At 58.0% G+C, this 24,662-nt stretch overlaps 1 protein-coding gene across 1 annotated transcript; it reads right to left on the bottom strand.

Moving 5' to 3' along the window:
• Nucleotides 1-617: 617 nt before the first annotated feature.
• PFKL (phosphofructokinase, liver type) lies at nucleotides 618-23,585 on the bottom strand. Its single transcript, XM_044001352.1, has 22 exons — nucleotides 23,373-23,585; nucleotides 20,787-20,860; nucleotides 19,279-19,356; nucleotides 17,769-17,958; nucleotides 16,078-16,243; nucleotides 15,009-15,053; nucleotides 14,218-14,326; nucleotides 13,020-13,115; nucleotides 12,599-12,691; nucleotides 11,643-11,768; nucleotides 10,949-11,013; nucleotides 9,646-9,709; nucleotides 8,267-8,413; nucleotides 8,048-8,118; nucleotides 7,617-7,704; nucleotides 5,919-6,071; nucleotides 4,514-4,678; nucleotides 3,804-3,865; nucleotides 3,238-3,349; nucleotides 2,580-2,679; nucleotides 2,046-2,151; nucleotides 618-1,441 (listed from the first exon to the last, which is right to left on the bottom strand). The coding sequence occupies exons 1-22, from the start codon at nucleotides 23,479-23,481 to the stop codon at nucleotides 1,294-1,296; spliced, it is 2,367 nt and encodes a 788-aa protein (XP_043857287.1). The 5' UTR covers nucleotides 23,482-23,585; the 3' UTR covers nucleotides 618-1,293.
• Between the last annotated feature and the right edge of the window lie 1,077 nt (nucleotides 23,586-24,662).

Raw genomic sequence — 24,662 nt, forward strand, 5'->3', positions numbered from 1 at the left:
TACCCACAAGTGGAAATGAGCTCTCCATTCTTAGAAGTCTTCAAGGGGCCAGATACCTAGAAGGGCTTTCTTTTCAGTTAGCGTTGGGATTCTGGGACCCCTCCCAGCTCCCTCCCTAGGTGCCTCCTCTGCCACTGAGCTCCCGGTCAGCAAACCTGGGCTTCTGCCTCTTCCCCCTTGGGCTCCAATCCTGTTTCCCCTTCCCCACTCCCGCAGGAGACTAACCAGGAGTGACATGAAGGCGGCCTCAGGGAGGTAGTTTTGACAGGACAGATAGATTGATGGAAAGAAGGTGATCGGACAGCCCCCAGGGTGTGAGCCTGGGCTCCTGGCAGAAGGGATGCAGGATGGTGAAGGCAGGTCTGGTGACTGAGGGGGGCTCCTCATTCCCTCCAGATCCCCCTTGGTAGCCTCCACCAAGCTGACTGGCCGGGATGCCCACGTGGCTGACGTCTGGCTGCTGCCAAGGGGACCTTGGCCTCCAGAGGGGGCCGCAGCAGGCAGGGCTGGCCACCTTCCTGTCTTCTGACCCCCAACTCCCCAGCTCAGCCCAGGTGGCCTCCCCAAGCTCCCCTCCTCTGTTCCAACTTGGCCCAAGAGCCTCAGTCACACCATAGTGCGCTCAATCAGTAAGTTTTTAATCTAACAGACATGATACAGATACGGCATGATCACAGTAGGAATGTTTGCACAGTTTGAGGTCCTGGCCCTGGGTGGCCGGCTCCTGGGTGGCAGAGCCCCATGCCTGGGAGAGGGAAAGGTGGTCCTCCCTCATGCTGGCGTGGGCAGCAGGCCCAGGGAGAAACAGTGTGGATAAAGGCCAGCCTTTCCTTAGTCAAATGGCCAAGGGAACATCACTTCCTCCTCCATACTATGGGGGTTACCACTGCGTGCCTCAGTTGTCCTATCTCTAAAACAAGGTGCTTGGTCTTTGGGGTCTCTAAGGTCCCTTCCAGCTTCAATGAAAGACCCGCCCCCCCACTCCAAGCCTCAGTGTCCCCAACTATAGAATGAGGCCCTTGGCTAGAAGGTCCCTTCTAGCTCTGACAGGCCGAGTCTAGGCCTAGTTTGGGGCTGCCGTGCGTTCTTCACATACTAAGATGCCAAGGACAGGGCACAGTGAATGGTGAGACCCCTTTCCCTTAATGCAGTGAAGGGTCCTGTCTACACACTAGGCCGCCTCTAGGCAGTGAGCCCACAGTGGAGCTGGTGAGGAAGGTGGGCACAAGAGGCTTTGGGGAGGGGAGACCAAAGAGGGAGCCACGGGGAAGGGGCTAGCACTGCCACTGGCACTCAGAAGCCCTTCTCGATGCTCAGGGTGCGCCGGGTGACGTGCTCCATCTTCCCAGAGACGTATTCGGTGAGGCTGATCTGGTAGTTAGCCAGCATCTTCAGCATCAGCCTCAAGTCCAACCACCATTGATCTTGAGGCATTCGGTGCCTGGGCGGGCAGAAGAGGGGCAGTGGCCTCAGCCCGCTGCTGTCCTGTCCCTACCCCCTCCTCCCTGTCGCTCCCTCCCGTCCTGCTCTCCTCCCTCTCACTCCCCCCCACCCCCCCCACCCCTGTCACTCTCTCTCCTCTGTCCCCCGCCTCTTCCCCTCGGTAGCTCTGCTCTTCCCCAGCTGGGGGCACTTCAGAGGCCAAGGGCCCCAAGACCATTCTCCATCTTTGAGCTCTGGGGATGGGACCAGCAGGACTTAGGCCAAGCTTCCCTCTTCCTGTTGCCACACCCCAGCCAGAGGCAGTGAGGGCAGGATAAAAGACCCCAAATCTTTGGGAAAACCACAGGGAGCCCCCCTGCTCTCATTAGTTCTGATGAATGTGGCCTGGGGAGGACCCAGGTGGAGGAGGCCAGTGTGGAGGCCCATTAGGGCTGTCTGTAGCCACAGCCCAGTGCGGGGGAGGTGGGGGGGATGGCCTTAGGCCAAGCCTGGGGCTGGGGAAGGGGTGGCACAAGCTTCCTGGGCTTTGGGGTCAGAGAAGGGTTTTCTCCTGGGATGGCCACAAACCACAGACTCTGGCCTAACAAACAGGCTCGACTCACTCAAAATCGGTGACTTTCTTCAGCTCAGTGACTGGGCTGAAGGCCACCACCTTCTTCCTTAGCCCAATCACACAGGCTGAGTCTGCAGAGTTGGCAAAAACCCGCCCTGGAGGGAGAAGCACAGAATGAGAGGGAGGAGGGGAAAGGATGGGGGGTGGGGAGCGAGAGAAAGAAGCAGGGAGGGGGGCAGCGAGGTGGCCCAGTAGATAAAGCACCGGCCCTGGATTCAGGAGGACCTGAGTTCAAAACTAGCCTCAGATACCTGACACTTACTAGCTATGTGACCCTGTGACCCTGGGCAAGTCACTTAACCCTCATTGCCCTGCAAACAAAAAAAAGAAACGAGGAAGAGGCAGAGGTAGACAAAAGAGAAGAAGAGGGAACCCATGGGAGTAGGGGAAAAGGAAGGGCAAGGGAGTCATGCCCTCACTGTCTGTGGGCAGTGGTCTCCTGCTCCTCCACAGAAGGGGGCTGCCCCCACTTTTAGCCCCACCCCTTTCAGGAGACTGGGGGGGGGGCAGGCCTGGCACGTACCCTTACGATAGGCCTCTCGCAACTTGTCTGACATCCAGAGCATGGCCTTCACCCCAAGCTTGGTGCCATAGTTTCGGTCAAAGGGCGTGGGGGCTCCTCCCTGCAAGCAGAACAGGCCAAGGGATGGGCAAGGAAACAGATGGGGGCAGAGCCTCGGACACTCCCCCAGCACGGGGCATGGAATTCAGGGACCCCGGCCAAAACTGGGCATCCTCAGGGGCTAAGAGCCCACAGGTCTGGGTTCTGGCCCCAGACGATCTGCAGCCCCTGCCCCCACAGCACGCTGTGATGCTGGCTGTGTGACCTTGGGTAAATTGCCTAACCTCTGAACCTGTTTGTCTGTCTACCAAATGGGAACTACCTTGAATCTCCTGCAGAGGGCAGGAAATCCCCAGGAATCCCAGCGGTGAGAGTGGCCAGGTTAGGGCCCTGCTGTCCCTCCCAGGCTTGTGGACTGCCCCACCCCCACCCCAGGGAGAGAACCACAAAATGACTCAGCTTCTGTGGGCCTTTCTAGCTCTATCAAGCCCGAGCCAGTTTTTACAAAGAGGGAAACTAAGGCCCAGAGAGGCAAGCTGGGACATGAACCTCGGACCCTCCCATGCCAGGTTCTTCCCAATTTGCACTGGGTCCCACTAAGGATGGCCACGGTGCACACCTGCTGCAGATGCCCCAAGACGTTGGTCCTGCAGTCAAAGATGCCCTTGCCCTCTGAGGAGTACAAGTTATATAGAAACTCTGTGGTGTAGTGCTCATGGGACTTCTCGTTCCTGGGAAGAAAGGAGAATGGCTCACTGGCTGGCATTCTCCTCAAGAATATTCACGGGCTCACTCTTGTCTCCAGTCACCCTCCACAATCTGTCCTTTGCCAAACGGGCCTGGCCTGCCGTCTCCCACCTCCATGCCTTTGTTCCTAGAATGCTCCCCCTTCTCACCTTCACTGGTCACCCCCACATGTCAGCCCTCCCTCCTCAAACTTTATTCCCTGATCTTGATGGCTGTTGGATGGACCCTGTCCTGCCCCACCTTCCATGTAGACAGTCTTTCCTTCCCAGGACTGAACAAGGCTTTGCACACAGTGAATCATTCATGAATGGGCTGGGGTCTCTCACCCAGTGGCAGCTGCCATGCTGTCTGCCAACCTTCCGTCCTGTGCACCTGGCTCACCTGGGGTCCATGTATGGCCAGCTTGGAGGGCCCATTCATGGGGGAAGGGGGACTCACCGGAGCACCAGACCCCGCTGGATGTCTGTCTTCATCTTGTCCGTCAGATGTTCGACATTGGCCTGAAGGAAACAGGAGGGAGGGAGAGGATGCCCTGGGGAGTGACCTTCCTGGAAGGCTTCCCTGGCCCCTAGCCCAGCCGCCTAAGCCCACCTGGGTCACCCAATCCCTTCCTTGTGAGCTGCGGGCCTCTCGCTTTTCCACAGCTGTAAAAGAAGTGTTTCTGTCTTCATTCCTTCACCAGATGGGGGCGCTCTAGGGACTTCAGGAGGTGCAGGGCTGGACTCCCTGCTCTCCCTGGGCCACCTGCCCCAGGGCTCCCTCACCGCCAATCCTTCTGTGACAAGTTTAGGGAGCTCCTGTCGGGGCACATCCCGACTGAAAAACTGGTAGAGCAGACGAGGTCACAGCCCTGCCCTCCAAACGCTTCCAGTCTAGGGGCCCAGGAAACGAGAAGGAGCAATGAAAGCAGCAAGAAAAGGCCAACAGGACGGCCCTCAGATCTCTGCACTGACCATGGCCTCATCCTTGGAGCATGCACTCTGCGTGCAAGGCAGAGGACTCAGGTTCAAATCCTGTCCCTCTCTGGGCTTCCTCAGCAACCCACCGAACCCCAGGGCACAGAATAAGGGCCCCCCCAAGGTCCCCAATTCCCTCCTTCTGAGATCTGTGACTCCTGGCAGGCTCCCCACCAATGACTGTCTTTGCACCTTCAGGTCGTGAATGGTGAAGGGGTCTTCAAATACGTAGGCAGCGTCAGCCCCCACTGCAATGCCCGTCACCGTGGCCAGGTACCCGCAGTAGCCTCCCATCGTCTCCACAATGAACACCCGCCGCTTGGTGCCAGAGGCCGATTGTTTGATGCGGTCGCAGCTCTGCGGGAGTAGTCGGAAAGGCTTAGGATGTTCCCTCCTCCCCATCAGGGGCAGTGAGGTTCTTGCCCTCCAGGAGGCCGCTGGCCTAGATGCTACACAAACCCTGCCACCACCAGAGCGCAGGGAAGCCCAGACCCCCTAAGTCAGGTGGGTAACATCATGTGCACTGACCTCCTGCTGACCCTGTGAGGAGTCACTTTGCTCCACTCCCAGGGCCCAATTTGTCCCATCTGAAAGGGGTCAGGGGGCGCAGCTAGGGGGTGATGTGGATAAAGCACCGGCCCTGGAGTCAGGAGGACTTGAGTTCAAATCCAGTCTTAGATACTTGACCCTTACTAGCTGTGTGACCCTAGGCAATTCACTTAACCCTCATTGCCCCACAAAAAAAAAAAAAAAGAAAGAAAAGGGATTGGTCTGAGGCACTCCCTCACACCCCTCAGACTGGCTAACATGGCAGAACAGGATATGACAAACACTGTACATTGTTGGTGGCACTCAGTCCAACCATTCTGGAGAATAATGTGGAAGTCTGTGCGCCTAAAGGGCTATACAACTAACTGCATAGCTTTTGAACCAATGATACCACTACAAGAGATCAAGAGAAGAGGAAGAGGACCCATGAACCAAAACACTGACAGCACCTCTTTCTATGGTAGCCAAAAAGGAGACTTGGAGGAGATGCCCAGCCCTACTGTAGTGGAGACCCGGGGCCCCACTGTGGACTCTGCTTTTCTACGGTGCCGGGGGAGTGTCTGAGGGCCTGTCGAGGGCCCCCATGCTAAAGGTGCCTATCACCTCCTCGTCCTGGGCCTTTTTCTCCTCTCATTTTCCCAAACTGCTTTTAACCATGTTGGGGTCTGCTTCTCCCGGGTTGCTTATTTGAACCCTGGGCCTGAGGGACCCACCGTGCCAGGACCACCTCAGCATCAGGAGTTTAAAAGGCATTACTATGAGAACCAGAAAGCCAGGCCCCCACCTGGCCTTGCAAAGGCAGAAGAGAAGCACTTCAGGCAAAGAGAGGGAAGGGTCTGACTGCACCCCCCATGCCCTTCAGGACAGGGCATGAGCTGGGCACTGTAAAGGCCAACCTAGGCAGGACGGCTGAAGGTTCGGGTCATCAGAAGGCCAGAGACAGAGCCCTGGCAGCCCAGGAAAGAGAGGAGGGGGCTTGGTGCCCAGGACAGGGACGGGAGAGAGTCTGGACCCCAGCAGGGGGCCTGCTGCCCAGGTCCTGACTCACCTCCATGGCGGCATTGACGGCCGTGTCTGAGCCCAGGCTGAAGTCGGTGCCAGGGACGTTGTTGCTGATAGTGGCAGGTATGACACACATGACAAAGCAGAGCTCCTCGTACTGACCTCGGGCCTCCACCAGCTGCAGCACGCCCTCGTAGGCCTGGGAGAGAGGAGGCCCACCCGGGCACACACCAGTGACTCCCCCACCCTGGGGTCTTCAGGGCCCCTGCCCCCCACATCCTGGGATGTCCCCAGGCCTCCCTCTGCCTCCTCCTCTGTAAGAGGCAATCGAAGGAGCCCAAGACTGCAAGGACCCTCCCCGCCCTGGGCTGTGGGCCCAGAAAACTGTAGGTCAGGGCTTCCTTCCCTAGAGGCTCTCTCCCCTCTGAGAGCAGGGACTATCTGACTTCTCTGTGTGCATTCCCAGAGCTGAGCCCAGTGATGGGCACAAAGGGGGTCCTTAATCAAAGCTTCATTCACTCATTCATTCATTCACAAAGTCCTGTTTCAGGGGCTGTGGTCTGTCCACATCTGGACCAGCAAAGGCCAGGAAGTTATACAATAACAATGTGGTCAAGTCTGAAAGACTTGGGAAACCTCAGTGAAGAGAGTGGCACTGCAGAGGCCCAAGGGCAAGGCCTCCCCTGCCTCCCCGCACAGGTGACATGGGCTGCAGCATGTATTTTACTGGGGTTTTCCAGTAAGAAAGTGTGTGAGGGGGTGGGGGTACCACCTCACACCTGTCAGATTGGCTAATATGACAAAAAAGGAAAAGGATAAATGTTGGAGAAGATGTAGAAAAATTGGAACCCTAATGAATTGGAAATGGAGGGCTGCCCATCCTTTGGGGAATGACTGAACACGTACATGAATGGAATACTATTGTGCTGTAAGAAGTGATGAGCGGGCAGATTTCAGAGAAACCTGGAAGGACTTAAGTGGACTGACACTGAGTGAGAGGAGCAGAACCAGGAGAACATTGTACACAGTATCAACAACATTGTGTGATGAACGACTGTGACAGACTTGGCTCTTCTCAGCGGTGCAATGACCCAAGACTGTTCCAAAGGACTCATGATGGAAAATGTTCTCCACATCCAGAAAAAAAACTGTGGATTCTGAATGCAGATAGAACCTGACTGTTTCTCACTTTTTTTTTTTTTGAGGTTTTTCCCTTGTGCTTCTTCTTTCACAGCATGACTAATGCAGAAATGTGTCTAATGTGATTGTACGTATAGAACCTACATCAGATTGCTCGCTACCTTGGGGAGGGGGGGGGAAGGGAGGGAGGGAAAAAACTGGAACTTAAAATCTTATAAAAACAAATGTTGAAAACTATCCTTACATGTAACTGGAAAAAAATAAAATACTATTAAGATCAAAAGAAAAATGTGGGAGGGGGAGAAGACAAACACTCCCCACCTTTTGTATCCTGCCTTTAGAGTGTCCTCTTGCCCTTTGGTGGTTGGGGGAGAGGAAAGGTGGCCCGGGAAATGGGGTGTGGCCCCGAGGATAAGGGGGGCTTACAGGCTGCCCTCAGGCCCAGCTCCAACTCTGTGAAGGTCTCTGCTCCCCTGCCCTCCGCCAGGACATCCCACGCATTCATTCACTGGGGCCTTTTTTATTTCCTGGGCCTGGGAGGGTGGCCTGCGGATTCGGGAAGGGTCTGGAAACCCCCTCCCAGGGGCCCCACCGGTGATCTCACCTCAAAGCCACCAATCACCAGCAGGGCCTGGATGTTGTAAGTCCGCACATTCTCCACAATTTTCTCCAGGCAAGTTTTGGGCAGAGTTCTGTAACCAGAGACCGGCTTAGCCACTGGATAGAGCTGGACTCCCCTGGCTGCCCCCCAAACCCAACTTCTTCCCCTAACCATGAAGGTGAGCCAAGCTTAGACACCCCCCACCCCCCAGCCCAAGCAAGATTTCCCCCACCCCTCCCACAGGGCCAATGGGTGATGTGGAAGAGGAGCTCTCTGATACTGAGAGCAGACCCAAAATGGCTTGAGATGCCTGGGAGGTGGTGAGCTCCCTGTCACTGGAGGTCTCCACATACAGGTTGGATCTTGATGCCTGAGGTCCCTCACAGCCCTGAGCCCTTCCTGGGTGCGGGGACCCAGGCTCCCCAAGTGCTGACCTCTTAGTCCCGAGCATGGATCCTCCTCGTCCCAACCAGCCAGCGACATCATGCCAGCCCACCTCCCGCAGCTGCAGGGAAAGGGGGTAGCGTCACCAAATATGGGCAGAAACAGCTCCAAGGGGTGGAGGCTAGGTAGTCCAGGAACACCCGGGGCTGTCTCTGGGGGCAGAGGGCCACCCACTGCACCACCCTGCCCTGCCCTCCCCAAGCACGTACCTGCCCCTTGGCCAAGCCTTCAAAGCCATCGTGAATGACATAAACTTTGTGCCCCTGGGATATGCCGGTGCGTACCGCAGACCTCACAGCAGCATTCATGCCCGCGGCTGGAGCCCCCACATTCAGAATGGCAACGGAGAAGTTACTCTGGGCAGAGGAGGGAGAGACAAGGAGCCTGAGGCACAGGCCCAGTGCCCCCACCCCCGACCTCTCTAGGCCAAGGCTGCTCCAAGGGGAAGGCGGCTACGTGAGGGAGGTCACGCTTGGCCCCAGGCATGTGGGGCTGAGCAGGGACATGACAGCTAAGTGACCCTGGGCAAGAAGCTCAGCAAATGCTGAGACGCTAAATGAGACGGGGCAGCATCAGCATTGACAGAAGGCCTTTGCACACCCAGAGTTCCCCAACACCAGTGAAATCCAGGACCTGAACCCAGCCCTGACACCCTCTGCTTCCCAAATGGTCCCTGGGGGCAGACAGAGGAAGTTGTGCTACAGCCCTGAGGGGCAGATGTCCACCCTCAGACCCAAGATTCCCTGGAACAGACCTTGGGGCCACTGAGTCCCAGACAAAGGAGGAAGCCCCAAGGAGTCCCAACCAGAACCGCCTCTGCTTAAAGCCCCCAACCCAGAGGCAGCCCCTACCCCAACCCTAACCCTAAAGGCCCCCGCTGTTCCCGGGGCTAACCGAGCCCTTCTCCACAAAGCTGCCCCTGGGGCCTGGCCCCCGGGCCTCCTACAGCCTCTCTTAGCTGTGCTGGCTACCCACCTCTGGACCCTCCGCTGGGGCTCGAGCACGGCTGAGCCCATCACCCCGCCCACCCCATTGGCCACGCTCGGGAAGCTACACGCCCTACTTGGTGTCTGCCGTGTCTCAGCCCAGCCAGCCTCTGGCCAACGTGCCAACCGGCCCATTGCCCAAGCAGGTGGTCCCTGCCCCCTGGGGCAGCCCGCCGGGGGCCTCTCGCCACACCATCCAATCAGGCTGAGTTCATCATCCAGTCCTCTCCACGAGAAGACAGCATGATGGGAAACCCTTCCCTGAAACCCCCTGCTTCAATATAGGGAATCAGAGCCCCTCCTCTGCCCTGTCCAGCAGTCTCTAGGTTGGTTGGGAGGCAAAGGAGCTGTTACAGGGCCTGGGTTCAAATCCCAACTGTGGTGGAGAGGAGGGAACCTGGCTCCAGGGGTGAGAGGAAGGGGCCTGCGGAGCTTCAAATGAGGGGCTCCTTGGGGCTACGAGAGAGGATCCGAGGTCAGACCCTCCCAGCAAGATCCCCCAGCTGGGCCGGGGCCTCGGCCAAGCCCCTTCTCCGAGGCAGCGGCTTCCTCGCCTGAAAAGCCAGGCCCCTTCCCAGCCCGGAGACCCCAGCGGGGCTCACCTTCTCCTGGGACACCTTCTGATGGGCCAGAAGCTTATAGATGTTCCAGTTGTTTTCAAAACTCCTACAAAGGAAAGAGCCAGACAAGCAGCAGCTCAGGGTGAGATGCCCAGGCCTGGTCTCCAGGCACAAACCAGTCCCGCTGAGTGTGAACAAAGGCACGGGCTCCTGCAGGACGGCACAGGGAGAACGGAGGCTGGAGGGGACAAGCCTGGGCTGCCTGGCAGCTTAGCTTTTCCTAGTAAGAAAGACAGAGGGCGGTGGGTCAAAGAGAGACAGAGATGGAGGGGGTGGGGAGACAGGGAGACAAAGAAGGGAGAGGGAGGGAGAGACAAAGAGAAAAGGGGAGGGAGGGAGAGACAGAGAGACAAAGAGAGAAGAGGAGGGAGGGAGGGAGAGACAGAGAGACAAAGAGGGGAGAAGGGAGAAGGGATGGAGAGATAGAGAGAAACAGAAAGACAGAGAGGAAGAAAGAGAGCTGAGGCTCCAGGCAAGTTACTGTCCTGCTCCAGCCTCATTCCCATCCACAACGTGGGGCTGCAGACACTTCTACCACTCTCTTCCCGGGTGTCTTGAGGATGCCACCTTCCTTGGGCTGGGCCCGTGCTTATACCCATTTCATAGATGGGGAAGGAGACCTTGGGGAGGCAGCTGCAGAGCAGGGATGAGAGACAGGCAGTAACTCTCAGCCCCAGGCCGCTTCCAGCCAGCCAGAGCCAGCTCACACTCCAAGCTGCCTCCCCTCTCTACCTCCATCTGGGGCACTGAGTCTTTGGGGGTGGGGGCAGTGAGGAGACCAGAAAAGAGGGACAAATGACCAGTAAGTGAATCTGTCAGGAAGGTTGGTGCAGGAGGCTGGCTTCTGATGGTGCTTCTCATCCCCCACAGAAAGAGACAATCTTACCACCTCACGCAGAGGGGAGGAACAACATTTGGAACTCAAACCTTTAAATAAAATGTTTATTATTTAAAAAAAAATAACATAGTATTATGAAAAAAAGAGCCCCTCCCCCCCCAAAAAAAACTCAGGGCAGCACTGTCCACTGGTACGGCTGTGGCCTAGAGTCAGGGGCCCTCTGCCCTTACCATTGACTGGTGTGACCTGTGGCCAGTCACTTCCCATCCCTGGAACATGATGGGGTTTAAACGCGGTGGCCTTTGAAGGGCCTGGTGGCCAACAAGTGGATGAGGTTAGCCGGCAGTCAGTGTGTGGCCCTGCCCAGATATAGTCAGCTCCTGCCACAGGGGCCCACGCCACACAGGCCCACGCCACCAGGGCCCACGAGCTCACCCTGCCTCTCACCTGCCCCGCAGCTGGATGGCTTCATCAAACCTTTGCTCGTCCATGGCTTTCTGCACGTCCTTTGTCTTTAAAGAGAGAAAGAGAGCACAGGAGAGGGGTTGTTTGTCCTTCATTATCCAAGAGGACCATGACATCGGGGTGATGTCACAACTTGCACTGAATTGGATTGAAGTGAAGGAGGGCTGTGCAAGGTCACCAGCCTCACTGTCTCCCCCAGAGTCATCTGGGTCCAGTGGCAAGATCAACATCAGGACACCTGGAGATGGACCCGGATGTTTAAGGCAATTGGGCTTAAGTGGTTTGCCCAGGGTCACACAGCTAGTAAGTGTCTGAGGTGAGATTTGAACTTAGGTCCTCCTGACTCCAGGGCCAGTGCTTTATCCACTGCACCACCTCGTTGCCCCAAGGAGAGGGGTAAGGCACTCAAACACACCCCTGCCCTTTCTGCCTGCCTTCCATCTGTAGGGGAAGTGGGGGGAGAGGAAGGAGGCCCACAAATCACACACAATCAAAGTGTAGGAACCAGCATGACCCGCCAGCCCAGTGCTAGAATAAGACCCACTCTGCCCCTCAGCTCATGGGTAAAAGCCCCCTTCTTTGTGGCTGCCAGGCCAGCTGGCCACCCTGGGAGAGCCTCCAGGCTCCGCCTCCATCCCCCTCCCCACGCCCAGTGTCCTGGACAGCAGACACTCACCACCTGTACGCACTCCATCAGTGGCAGCCGCACAGACTGGTTTCCAGAGAGGCTCACCACACAGGCAGGGGTATCCGGCGTGGCCTCCAACAAGGCCATCACGGCCTCCATGCCCATCTTGCTGCTCTGGTGAGGACACAGCAGCCAGACCACGTTGATGCCAACATGCCGCCCCCTCCCCCCAGCATGCTCAATTCCTGAATTCCTCCTGCCCTTCCTCCCCACACAATGTGTAAAACTGTGCAAAGTGTGGGCAGGCTTGTGGGAATGTGCCAGATCAGACCCTGAGTAGCAAAGCTCACAGAAAGGCTGCTCCTTCCCAAGGGGGCCTGGGACTCTCCATCAGGAGCCCCCCTCCCCTCCCATTCTAGATCTGTCTGGACCCCACCCAGACCATGTGGGAAGACCCACATGTCTACCAGTGGGAGGTGAGATCAGCTTTCTAGGAGCCACATCTCCAGTGGGGACAGGTAGAGTGGGACTAAGCCAGGGCCAGGCATGCCCAAGGCCACTATAACTACTGTGAAGAGCCCAAAACGGAGCCAGGGACTTTGGTGTGGACTCAGATTCATGGGCAGTGCCAAGTGGCTCCCACAGCGACGGGCCTGCCAGGGTCTGCTGTGATGCCCCCCATCACCACAGCTGCCCATTCTGTCTGCATGCACCCAGGGCACACGCTGCTCTGGACGCTTCCTTCCACCCACAAGTCCTCCAAGCAGCCACAAATGCTCCCTCCCTCAACCCTGTGGAAAATGGGTAGGGAACTCTGAAGGAAGGACACGGTCTGGCCCACTGTCACTTGGCCCCACCCTCACTACACGCCTGGGGACCCGGCCACTGGCAGGGATGACGTCTGAAAAGCCTCTGCTGCCCATTCCTTTCCTTCTCAGGGTCCCAAACTCTCAGAGTCTGAGCTCCTGATGTTCCTCTGGGAGGTTCTGAGCAGGCAAACTTACCAAGACCCGGTCAAATGCAGAAGGTGTGCCACCCCGTTGCACATGGCCCAGAACAGTCACTCGCGTGTCAAACCCCAGGCGCTGAACCACTAGCTAGTGAGGAAGGGAGAAGACTCCAAGTGAGGACCCCAGGCTATCACTCTGCACTCCCCACTTGGGTTTCACAGGAGCCTCTGAAAGAAGCCCTGGTGCACGGGGCTGTGCTGCCTGGCACCAACTGCAAGGGTGGAGGTGGGAGGACAGGCAGGGGCACAGCCATGGCACCCCATGGGGCTGGGGGCCCCCGAGACACATGAGCACCAGGGAGTGGGCAGCTGTGCTCTTCAGGCTAGAATGAAACCCTTCTGGGTTTGAAGAACACCCAGACCTTCATCGACAAGCCTCAGAGGAGCACGTTGGCCAGCTCCAGGCAGGTACTCACATCCTTCACATAAGTGGACGTGATGGGTTTCCCATGTCGGTCAATGGCACCTTCTGCAATGATGATAATGTTCAGCCTGGATCCCCTGCTCCGAGTCTGGAAGGAAATGAGGATCCTAACTCACCTTTGGGGGCTGGACCCCACTAGTGTCCACACTCTCCTTTAAGGCCCTGGCCTGGAATGAAGGTGGAGGAGCCCCCTTTCATAGAAGCTGAGGCTCAAAAGGGACTTTTCCAAGGTCATACAGACCCAGGCCTGAGATTTGCTGGCGAGGTGACCGTGGGCAATTCTCTTGCCTGTGAGCTGAGGCTTCCCTGCTTTGTGATGTGAGGGAACTAGGCAGGATGGCCCCTGAGCCCCACGACCAGGTCTGTAGGCATGGGGCTGGGCTGCCCACTGGTTAGTTCTGAGCCTCTGCCCTCCTGAACATTGCCCTGAGTCTATGCCCAGCTGAGAGTCATAGGGTGTCCACCCACAGTTAGCCCTGACTCTGGCATTCCCTGGACCCGGCCTTGGTGGAGGCCAGTGAACTTGCATCACAGTGAGTACAAGGCACACCTGCCCCCGAGATCAGAAGGGGAGCCCCCCAACAGCAGAAGAGGCCACTTTGGGCAGGCTCACTCCCTATCAGAGGCTGCTTATCGGACACCGAGCAGCCAGAAGGTGGTCAGGGAGCTGGGTGAAAGAGCACAGTGAGGGGGTGGGGACAGAGCCTAGAGAGGTGAGAAGATAAGGCTGGCGCAGAAGAGCCACCCCAGAGGCCGAGCCATGCCCCAACCCCAGCCCCTTGTGCCCTGGATGGAGCACCTGCCTAGCCAGTCCCTCCCCAAAAGCCTCCCTGGATCTTCTTGGGGACAGGTCGAGGACAGGATCCTGGCCCCATGAACACTTGGCACATGGTCTGTGACCCAAGATGCTGGGATTTCCTCAGGAACAGAACTGGGGGGTTGGTATGATGCAGACTATGACTCTCTGGGTCTCAGTCCAGTAAGTTCCATGATTTGGTCTTGGCTTGGTCTGAAGGGGCTGGCTGAGGCTTGGGAGTTCATAGTAAAACTTTGTGGTGGGAATCGAACCCAGGCCTGCTTGACTCCAAGACACTCAAGGCCAGCAATGGGCAGCAGGGACTGAGAAGGTGGGCAGGACACTTGCCTGCCTCTGCTTCTCACACCCCATATAGGGAAAGGGTGGCACTCACCTCCCCAAGTCTCTCACACATGAAGTTCTCCCAGCCATCCTCAGGAGGGGATTCGGGGATAAAGAGCCAGTCAGCACCTGACGCCAAAGCTGACACCAAAGCCAAGTACCTGGGGAGCCAGGAGCACGAGGTGAGGGCTGGCGGGGGCTCCCAAGGGGGGACAGGCAGCAGGGGGGGAAGCTGTCGCCCACCTGGGAACTCCCTCACCTGATGCTGCCACCCTCACCAGCCCCGAGGCCCTCCGCTGCGGAAACTGTCTCTGGCACTTGGGGGGCCCTACACACACACAGCCTTTAGTTTTCCAAGGAAACCCCTCCTCACTCCAGGGTATGAGTGGGAAGTGGCTGACTCTGGAGGCAGATGTCCTGGACCCAGATCCCAGCTCTGCTACTTCCCACCTGGGTGCCCTTGGGCAAGTCTCTAAACTTTCTCCTGCCTCCGTTTCCTCCTCTGTAAAATAAGGGGCCCTCTAGCACTAGACTCGGGATCTCTGGAACCTCAGGCTCAACCCTTCTTATCAAGCTTAGAGTCAATTCTGAGAAAATCAATTTCCTGACTCCCTGTTCCCCCAGGACAGAGAACCCACAGGGTCTGCTGTGTACTCAGTGCATAAGCTCACGCGTGCGCACACATGCACACACACCAACTCTCTTGTCTCATGGACAGCATCCCTCGGATGCATTCAGTCGAGCAGTCCCCATGGGAAGGATACTGGGCACACCTCAAACACCTCCCCAGGGACAGGCCTTGGTCCTCCCTCCCTCCCAATGTGAGGAGAGACTCCCCCTTACCCACAGTGTCGGCCCATCACCTCCAGCACAAACGTCCTCTGGTGACTGCAAAGAGGCAAGGAGAACAGAGATGAGGCATCCTGCTATGACCTCCCAGCCCTGCCCCTCCCCACCAGAGGGATGGGGGGGAGGGGGGCTGCCATCCCCACTGGGCTGATGAGGGATGTCCCCAAGGTCTAACCAAAGGTGGATCCAGGTACTGAAAGGGGATCCTGTGGGGGCCCAGCTGACCCTGTTTGGTACCAGATTTGCAGATTCCCTTTGTTTTTTCTGAGTAACAGAAAGCTGTGAGGGGCTCCGGGCACTGACCTTCCCTCCGGGGATCCTGAACAGGCCAGGAGCTCACCCACTCCCTTCTCCCCTACCTAATAAAATCGCAGGATGAGCTTAATTCAGTAGCCAACAGTATTAGATCCTGTTTTCTTTGGTATGGTGTACACAATTGCCAAAGGCCTTTGGGATGGTTTTTAGAGCCCTGGTGACCCTTCCTCTCCCTGCTGTGTGTGACCTGCCTCATGCCACCCCCCAGTTGGGAGGGGTTTGTTGACATGCCCTCTGGGGGACAGTGAGAGCCACTGGTCTCTTCCCTACTAATAGGGCATGCCACCCCTGACCTGCCTGGCTCACTTGTACAGTGGTGTGGCATGCGCTAACAGATGGGATGGTGTCAGAGAAGCCTGGGGGGTGGCTGGCACCAGCAGATCAGGGCACCCACAGTGGATAGGAAAACAGGGGCCATCCAAATCTCCAAGAAGGCTCACAAGGTGCTGACCAAGGTGCTGATCTAGTCATGATGGATCCTATAGGGGCAGGGGAGTGATCTGGTGGACAGTGACCCACAGGCAAAAATAGAGAGAAGAGACTATGGACCTGGGGTCCAAGGGCTGTCCTATGTCTTATGAACAGGTCACTTCAAATCCCTGGGCCCGACTCATTTGCAAACTGAGGGGGCAGTGATGCCACCCTCCCAGGGCATCATGGCTGGTCATCCACACTGGCCCGCAGGGCATCCCCAACCTCTGGGGGAGCGTCAGGGGGACAGAGGAAGCAGCTGGGCAGCCTCATTCACCTCTGGGCTGTGGTGGTGATGGCATCGATCACCTCCATGATGCGATGCAGGGCCGAGTCAGTGCCAATGGTCATGTCTGTCCCGCAGAAATCATTGTCGATGGAGCCCACCAGCCCAACAATGTTGAGGTGGGAGTAAGTCTGGGCCACATCTTCGGTGATCTTACCTGAGCCCGAAGCAAGAGAGAAAAAGAGACCCAGAGACGCTTGAGAGGACAAAGGGTCCACCAGAAAGAAGGTCCGCCAGACGGGAGGACCAAAGCAGCAGAGGCAGGCAAGGGTGGCACAAGCATCCGTGGCTGAGGGCCCAGTAAAGACTAGGTCCTCAGGCCCTCCCCAGCCCCAGGGCCATCCCCCCGAAAGTAGCTCTGCTCAGATGCCACTCGTGCCCTGACTCTCAGGCCTAGCCAGTCATCTCCCCTCCTAGGGAAGGGAGACTGGAGGGTCAGTGTAGATGAAGGTGAGCGCCAACACCAGGGACAAGGCTGGCCTGGCCTGGCCTGGCAGGATCCTGTGGAGCTAAGGGGCGTCTCCTCTTTAGACTAAGCTTCTCTGAGGGTGGGGACAGGAGGCACTCAATATCTCCTGGGTCCCCAGCAATAGAGAAGACACCTGAGAAATGCTTGTGGGTGCCAGCTCTGCTCCGCTGGCTTCGGTCTGGCTTCTGACTTTATGTGGGCATGTGACCTTACGCCCAGAAGGCTGGAGGGCCACCATACACCGTTCAGTCAATCCCCTCAATTTAGGGAAGAAGAAACCAGCTCCAGAGAAGCCAAGCACTTTGACCAAGGTCCCACAGCTGGTTAGTAGCAAAGCCGGGGTTTAATTTAGGCCCCTCCCCTCCCTTCTTTCCTTTGGTGTCAGCCCAAGCACCCCCATCTCCCTCAGATCCTCCCCAAACACCAGCATCAGAGCCTCGGCTTCACCTGGGCACATCCCAGGGCTGCCAGAAGTGAGGGAGCCGTGGGTCTCCACAGCCTGAGCCAGCGCGGCCTAGAAAAAGCAGCTTGGCGGGCAGCATCGCGCCTTGCAGCCAGGAAGGCCTGTTCTCTCCTAACAAGCCTGCTATCTTGGCTGGGTGGTCCTGGACCAGCATTGGCCCTCTCAGGGTCCCAGGCGGCTTAAGACTACAAGCAGGAGGGCAGCTAGATGGTGCAGTGGATAGAGCACCGGCCCTGGATTCAGGAGGACCTGAGTTCAAATCCAACTTCAGACACTTGACACTTACTAGCTGTGTGACCCTGGGCAAGTCACTTAACCCCAATTGCCTCACAAAAAAAAAAAAAAAAAGACTACAAGCAGGGACTAACCTGGGGGGAAGCCAATGTGGGGGCTCTGCCCACAGGAACCCAGAAACCTGGATTTTTAAAATACCAAGCATTTACGGGCCCCAGCTGTGTGAGGGCAACTGTGGTAGGGACTGAGGTGACATGACATCGGGATGAAACAAAACAGAAAGATCCCACAGGCCCCCCAGAGGAGCTGGACCCCCTGGGCCTCTGATAACCTCAGAAAGTGCCTTAGAAAGTGCCACAGTGAAGGCCCACCCTGTGGCAAGATCAGAAAAGGCTTTCTGGAGGTGGGAAGCTTGGGCTAGACTTGAAAGACAGGCTGGGGAGGGGTCAGGGCCAGCTGGGACCTGCCTGCCTGCCACCCCTCCCCACCATGGGCTTCCCCCAGGGCCCCTCTGACCTTCCTTCACCAGCTGCTGCAGGAGGCCTCCCCACTCTGATCGGAAGATGTTGGCACCTGTCAGACTCCCATCCCCACCAATGACACACAGGTTGGTGATGCCATGCTGGACGAGGTTGTAGGCAGCAGCCAGGCGGCCCTCCCTGGTGGTAAATGCCTTGCAGCGGGCACTGCCAATGATGGTCCCTCCCTGAGGGGACAGGACAGCCAAGTCGGGGGAAGCAAAGGCATTGCCAACCAAAAAAGCCATGACTCAAACAAACAAGCAAGGCTCTCTGCCAGTCAGTCTGCCCACTCCTTCAGGAGACAGAGTGCCCCTGACCCAGCAGGCGTGAAGATGGCTCCGCCTACCCATGCTCCTAAGGTCCAAGCTGAACTTCACAGCCAGAGCTGAGTACCCTTTCAGTCCTCACAGTGAGCTCAAAGCCAGGATTGAGGGTCCCAACCATCCAATCTGCCCCTACCGTCTCCCTCTCCCCACCCATGTGGATATACTTGGCACAGGTCTCTGCTCTTTGGAGGGTCCCCCACTACCCCCCCTACCCCAGGCCCAGCCTATTCCCTAAGGTTAGCCCTTGACACCTCCTAGAAGGATGTGTGGGGCTGTCCCTGCTCTGCCCTGCACTTTGAAAGCCGTCTATGTGGGCAGTGCAGACGAGGCTGGGAGAAGAATCTCCGGAAAAATGTGGGCTCAGGACTAAAGACCCAGCAGGACCTTCAGATCTGAAGCAGCAAGGCTTGGAGGGAGCTGGGGCCCATGGGTGCTGACTCTGGAGGCTCAGCAGCTCATGCAGTGACCCTAGCGGGGAGGGAGCGGGGCTGGACCGGAGGATGAGTGGACAGAGTGAATGCTGTCCCCATCAGGCTCAGAGGCCCTGAGCTTTGCTCCGAGAGGGGAAAATGGCCCAGAGCCCACCGAGAGCCAAACCAGGAGAACAGCTTGGGGGGGGGGGGGCGGCGGCAGGGCATGCCACCTTCTCCAGGAGGTCTCTTTGGATTGGCGAGAGGGAAAGCTGAGGGGCGGGAGCAGCACTCAGGGCCTCCAGCTGGTACCTGAGGGCACTGGAGGGAAAGGGAATGAGCCCTGCGGCCTCCCAGCTACCTCTGGCCACTTGGCAGCTGGGTGGCCGTGAGCCACTAACCCTAACCCTAACCCTTTATCAGAGATGCTCCTGGCAGCCTCACACAGAAAGAAGTCAGGGGCCGGCCTGGTGCCCCTCGGAGCTCCCTGCAGCCCCCAGCCTGGAGCACAGTGTGTGGCCCAGGGTCACCCAGCACCAGAAAGCCGGGTCCTCCTCCCTGCTGACACCCAGGGACCCTGGGGGAGCACAGATTCAAGGGAACAAGGAACTATGGGGGCTGGGGCGGGCATTGCCACACAGCCGGCAGCAGCTTGCATCACAGTAACCCCAAGGCCCTGCCTGCCACAGAACACGTGCCTCTGGCCTCCCTGAGGCCCCTGGGAGGGGGAGAGGCAGAGAGAGGCCAGGGGCCCAGCAGCCTCACTTACCATCTGGATGATGTTGGAGACGCTCAGCCACGTGGCCTGCTGAATGTTCTCGCCTCCTTCCACCAGGCCCTCGTAGCCCTGTGATCAGGAGGGGAGAGAAGCAGGCAGAGTTGGGGGGAGGGGCCCCGGAGAGGGGGGGAGGGGAGGGCACACCCACCACCAGCTGGGTGAGAGGCACCAAATCTGCAGGAAGTCAGCCGCAGCTGCTCTGGGCCAGGGTAGTAGAGGTTCTCAAGGGGCAGCCCTCACACACGACCAAGGACCACACCAAGGTGCCCAGTGCTAGGGTTCAGGGGCCGGGAACAAGCCAGGACCCTTGAGCCCAGGGGCCAACAAAAGGGCATCAGAGAGGTTGTCCCCAGAGCCAGACAACACCTCCTCCTACCAGTGCCAACCCCCCCCGGCCCCCACGTTCCCGGTCCCCCAATTCCAGCTGGCTAAGAATATGTGTGCATGGGGAGGCAGGGTGGGCAATTGACCCCATGACACCCTTCCCAATTTCACTTGGTCTCTGGGCAGTGGGTGCCTGGGCCCTGCAGCTGGTACGGAGGAGGGAGGAGGAAGGAGGCAGAGAGGCAGGGCAAGGGAGGGCCCCTCTCAACCCCACCCCACCCCACCCCGGCCCATGCTCCAGCACTCAGACACACCCACACATGCCCCGTAGAGGCAGATATTAAGTGGTGACCCAGGAGTGCCCCGTGGGCACTGGGTACCAGAGTCAGGCAGTCCCACAGAACCTCAGAGCCTGACCCAGGAGTTCTGCGTGTTGGTATATGTGTTCTTGCCCATGGATGGTCCCAGCTGAGAAAGTATCACTGACCACCTCACCCTCCAACTGGAGGGACTGAGGGGAGCCTCCCCAAGTGGTAGAGGAGACCCCAGGGCCACTGCTTGACACAACCGGCCTCCTCACTGCTCAGCTGGGTGACCCCCTGTCTACTGGAGGTGTATTTCTGGCCTCCCTATCAGCCTGGTCTCTGGGCATCGATCCTGCTCCCCCTCAGCCCCGCCACACACCCAGCACAGACATGATGTTGGTCCTGGGCCAGGTAGCCCTGGCGCCCAGCAAGGCAGCTACGATGGGTGAGAGATGCATCTGACCCAGGGGGACAGCCCCTTCCCCTCCCCTCCAGTGTTCTCCCAGAGGCCCCTTCTAGCTGACAGACATCCTGTGAGTCCGGCCTGAAGGGCTGGGTTCTCAGCAGGCTAGAAATCGAATGACCTGAAGACAGCCTGGTCTTTTCAAACAAACTTCCTCCAGTCCCCTGTGAGAATGACGGAGGCCCGAGGCCCCCATCCTAGGAGGAGGGGCATCACCCCCCCCCCCCCCCGGTCAGTGCACACTCCTCTACAGTAGGACTGGGCCGGCTAAGATGGAGCAGAGTGAGTCTCATCAGGCCACCTCAGCTATGTCCCTCTACCCCATCCTCCCAGCAGAGAAGCACCCCAGGCTGGGCCCCAGGACAGCGGCCCCTGCCCACCAGGCTGACCCACGAAGGCCCACCTACCTCATAGATGAGGAAGACTTTGGCCCCCACATAGATGCCCATGCGTGTCACGGCCCGGACCGCCGCATTCATGCCTACAAGAAAAGCCCTCAGTGAGTGGAAGGCTGTTGCCCCTCTACCCCTGTGGCTTCCAACAAGAGGGGCGAGCACCCTCGGTCACTCGGGAAGGGCTCAGGTTAATTCCGGGCAGAAAAACCCTTGGGAAGTCAGAGGTCAAAGGCTGGACATAGGGCCTGCCTGCCCCCCGGGCTGCCAGCCTCCTTTTCCGCAGCTTGGGGGGTTAGTTCTCCTCCCTAATGGGAGGGAACCCTCTGGGACCCTTCTCCTGCTGGTAGAGGAGGGAGGGGGCAGGCCTGCCCCCACCTCCAAGATGGGCCTTTCAGTACTTGAGGACATGTAGCATCCCATGCAGCCTCTGTCCACGTGGGTCACCCAGCTGGCCTCCTGCCAGCCTGCCCCTGCAGACGCACCCTTTACAGCCACAAGGGTCACTCAGACGTTGGTCCTGGGGCTGGCATGCCAAGTGCCCATGGGTGACCTTGTGTCAGCTCTGTGTGTGTGTGTGGGTGCCTAGGACATAACCCCACCCCCACCCCCACAGCACCAGTGTCATCCAAGCCCCAGCTAGGAAACCCAGGGAGCACTCACAGTGTGACCTTGGGCGAGGCCCTGTCCTCAGCTTTCCCCATAGCTGCAGAAATTGTCCTTCAACTCTCACCTGACACCTGGTGTTGTCATGCAAGCCAAGCGGCAGAATGCAGATAATGCAAACTGGTGGCGGTGGGGAGAAGCCGAGGGAGAGAGGGGGGGACAGAAGGGGCTTGGGTCTGGAAGGGGAGCCCATCTGTAAATTGGGCACAAGGCAGCAGGGCTGAGTTCAGAGGCTGGGACCTGGCACTTTTGTCCTGGGTTCCAGGCTTCTGACTAACAACGATCTGGCGGGAAGGGGAGGGAGGACTGGAGAAGACACCGAGAGGCGCCAGGGCTCTGGGCCAGGCTCCAACAAGCCTCCTTCTTGTAATGAGTCCAGGGAGGCCAAGCTCGTCTAGACTCTGAGACTGTGGGCCAAGGCCTCCCGACCCTGAGACCAGGACTTCTCAACTGGCTACGACTGAAGCCAGCCAGGCCTGGGAGACCCTCATGTTCTAGTCCTGACTGCCAACGCCCCTCTTCCTCAGTTTCCCTATCTGCCTACTTGAGATGGGAGCTGCATTGACAATGCTCTTGGTAAGGGGAGGGCCAACTTCAAGGGCTAAGGGTCTCAGAGACACAGGCTTAGGCAGGGCACAGCCTGAAGGGGCGAGCCTCCTCCCGGACCTTCCCCTATAGCCCAGCTGACCCAGCCCCCCACCATGTGGCCACACCCCTGAGGAGGTAGGAGGATGATCTAAGGGCCTCTCCAGGGGACAAGGATGAGAAAAATCTCAGCTCTCCATCCAACGATCACTCAACAAATTCAATCCAACCACTATTCATCAAGGGCTCACTTGGCTATGGTAGCTCCCTTCACAAGCGCAGGGGCCCTGTGGGGCAGGAAGAGTGGTGCCCACTTTACATAGCACCCCACTCTGCAGTGCCCAGGGATGCCCCATCAGGTGGCCCAGCTCCCTTCCTGCCTCGGGCGCTTAGCAGCGGGACCCTGGGCAGCCCATGTCCCGGGGGATGCCAAGCTCCTTTCTAGCGCTTGTCTGCCTCAGTCTTCCCGTCTGTAAAACGGAAGAATAACTGAGGTCGGCCCAGGTCTGGACGTGCCAAGCCCCCAGCCCCTCAGCATTAGGGCGCGGGATGTCACAGCGGAGAATTCCCGTGCCAAGCTCCCTCCAGCCCTAGTCCGCCTCAGTCTTCCCGTCTGTAAAGTGGGTGTGTGTGGGGGGGGGGTTAGGCTACAAAAGGGCTGGGGCCAGCAGCCCAGCTCTGGATCCCATGCTCCCAGTCTGCCCACTGTCCGCTCCAGCACCCCCCACCCCTTCCACGGAGGCGGTGAGCGCCATCCCACCGCGCTCTCAGAAACTTGTGCCTGAACCAGCCTAAGCCGTGTGGACACGCACGTCCGCAGCCCGCCCCTCCCCCTCCCGCCTTCCCCGCCCACTTGAGATCAGGCACATGCGCGATGCGAGGCCTTCTGGCTCAAAGAGGACGGCGGGCCCCTCCCCCCTTGGGTGGCTCAGGCTCCCAGGTTTCCGCGCTGACCTACGAACGGAGATGCGTGGTGCCCTTTCCCCTGGGGCCGTCCACCCCTCTCCGATCCGCCGACGGCCCCAGTCCCGTTCCACCCTGCAGCCCTAGTCTCAGCCCCCGCTCTATGCCTTCCCCCCGGGGTGAGCTGCGTCCTCTTCCAGCCCCCAGAAGCCCCAGTCTCAGTCCATCCCCCCCCCTCCGACCCCCTGCGTCCTCCCAGTGTGCTGTACCTGGTCCCGAGCCCCCACGGCCCCTGCCTTGTTCACCTTACAGCGGCCCCAGTCTCAGTCCATCCCCCCACCTCGTGCTTCCTCCCCCGTGCGCTGCGCCCGGCGCGCCCTGCTCCGGGCCCCCGACCGCCCCTACCCCGTTACGCCCTCCGATCCCGGTCCCTTGCGCCCCGCTGACCTTGGGCGTCCCCGCCACTCGTGAGCACGGCCAGAGCTCGGCCTGCCCCCGCCCCGCATATCCGCAGCTGCTCCAGGCCTCCCAACGCTGCCGCCGCAGGGCTCGCCATGATCTGGCCCGGACAGTCCAGCCGCGCGCTAAGCTAACTTGGGTCCTTCTGCCCTTCTGGGTCCAGACGGTGGCTGCCCCGCCCGCTAGCCTGAGATGAGAGGGAGGGAGCCTCCGCCTGCCCCGCCCCGTCCCCCCCCCCTCCAGCGAGAGGCCACGCCCCGGAGGCGGAGGGACCCGGGGAGTGGGCAGACCTTCCTGGACACTCGGACTGTCACTGGAGAGGCCCCTTGGTTTCATCTTTTGGTCCAGTCCTCTCCTCTTTTTAATGAGGGGGAAACTGAGGCCCCTCGGGCTAAGGACTCGTTTTGGTCTACCCTGCAGGAAGCCGAGGTCGATCCAGAAACTGAAACTGGGTTTAGAAATTGGAGTAACTAACATCTCACACCATATACTAAAATAAGGTCCAAATGGGTGATACTATCAGCGTATTAAGAGAGCATGGGAGCAGCTAGGTGGCGCAGTGGATAGAGCACCAGCCCTGGAGTCAGGAGTACCTGAGTTCAAATCCGGCCTCAGACACTGCCCCTGTCTGGGCAAGTCACTTAACCCCAATTGCCTCACCAAAAAAAAAAAAAAGAGAGAGAGCATGGAATAGTTTATCTGTCGGATTTATTGACAGAGGAAGAATTTAGAACCAAATAAGATATAGAGAGAGCAATAGAAAATGTCAAAAAGATCATTTTGATTATATAGAAGCACAAACAAAACTTATGTAACCAAGATTATAAGAAAGCAAAAAACTGGGGAAGAATTTTTGCAACAAGTGTCTCTAATGAAGGCCTCATTTCTAAAATATATAGAGAACTGTGTCAAATTTATAAAAATACAAGTCATTCCCCAATTGAGAAGTGGCCAAAGGAAATGAATAGACAGTTTTCAGATGAAGAAATCAAAGCTATCTATAGTCATATGAAGAAATGCTCTAAATCACTATTGGTTAGAGAAATGCAAATTAAAACAACTCTGAGGTACCACCTCATACCTACCAGAGTGGCAAATATAACAAGAAAAGAAAATATTGGATGTTGGAGGAGATGTGGGAAAACTGGGACACTAATTCACTGTTGGAGTAGTGAACTGATCCAACCATTCTGGAGAGCAATTTGGAACTATGCCCAAAGGGCTATAGAACTGTGCATACCCTTTGAACCAGCAATACCACTGCTAGGTTTATATCCC

Source organism: Dromiciops gliroides, chromosome 4 (genome assembly GCF_019393635.1).
Source record: "Dromiciops gliroides isolate mDroGli1 chromosome 4, mDroGli1.pri, whole genome shotgun sequence".
NCBI lineage: Eukaryota > Metazoa > Chordata > Mammalia > Microbiotheria > Microbiotheriidae > Dromiciops > Dromiciops gliroides.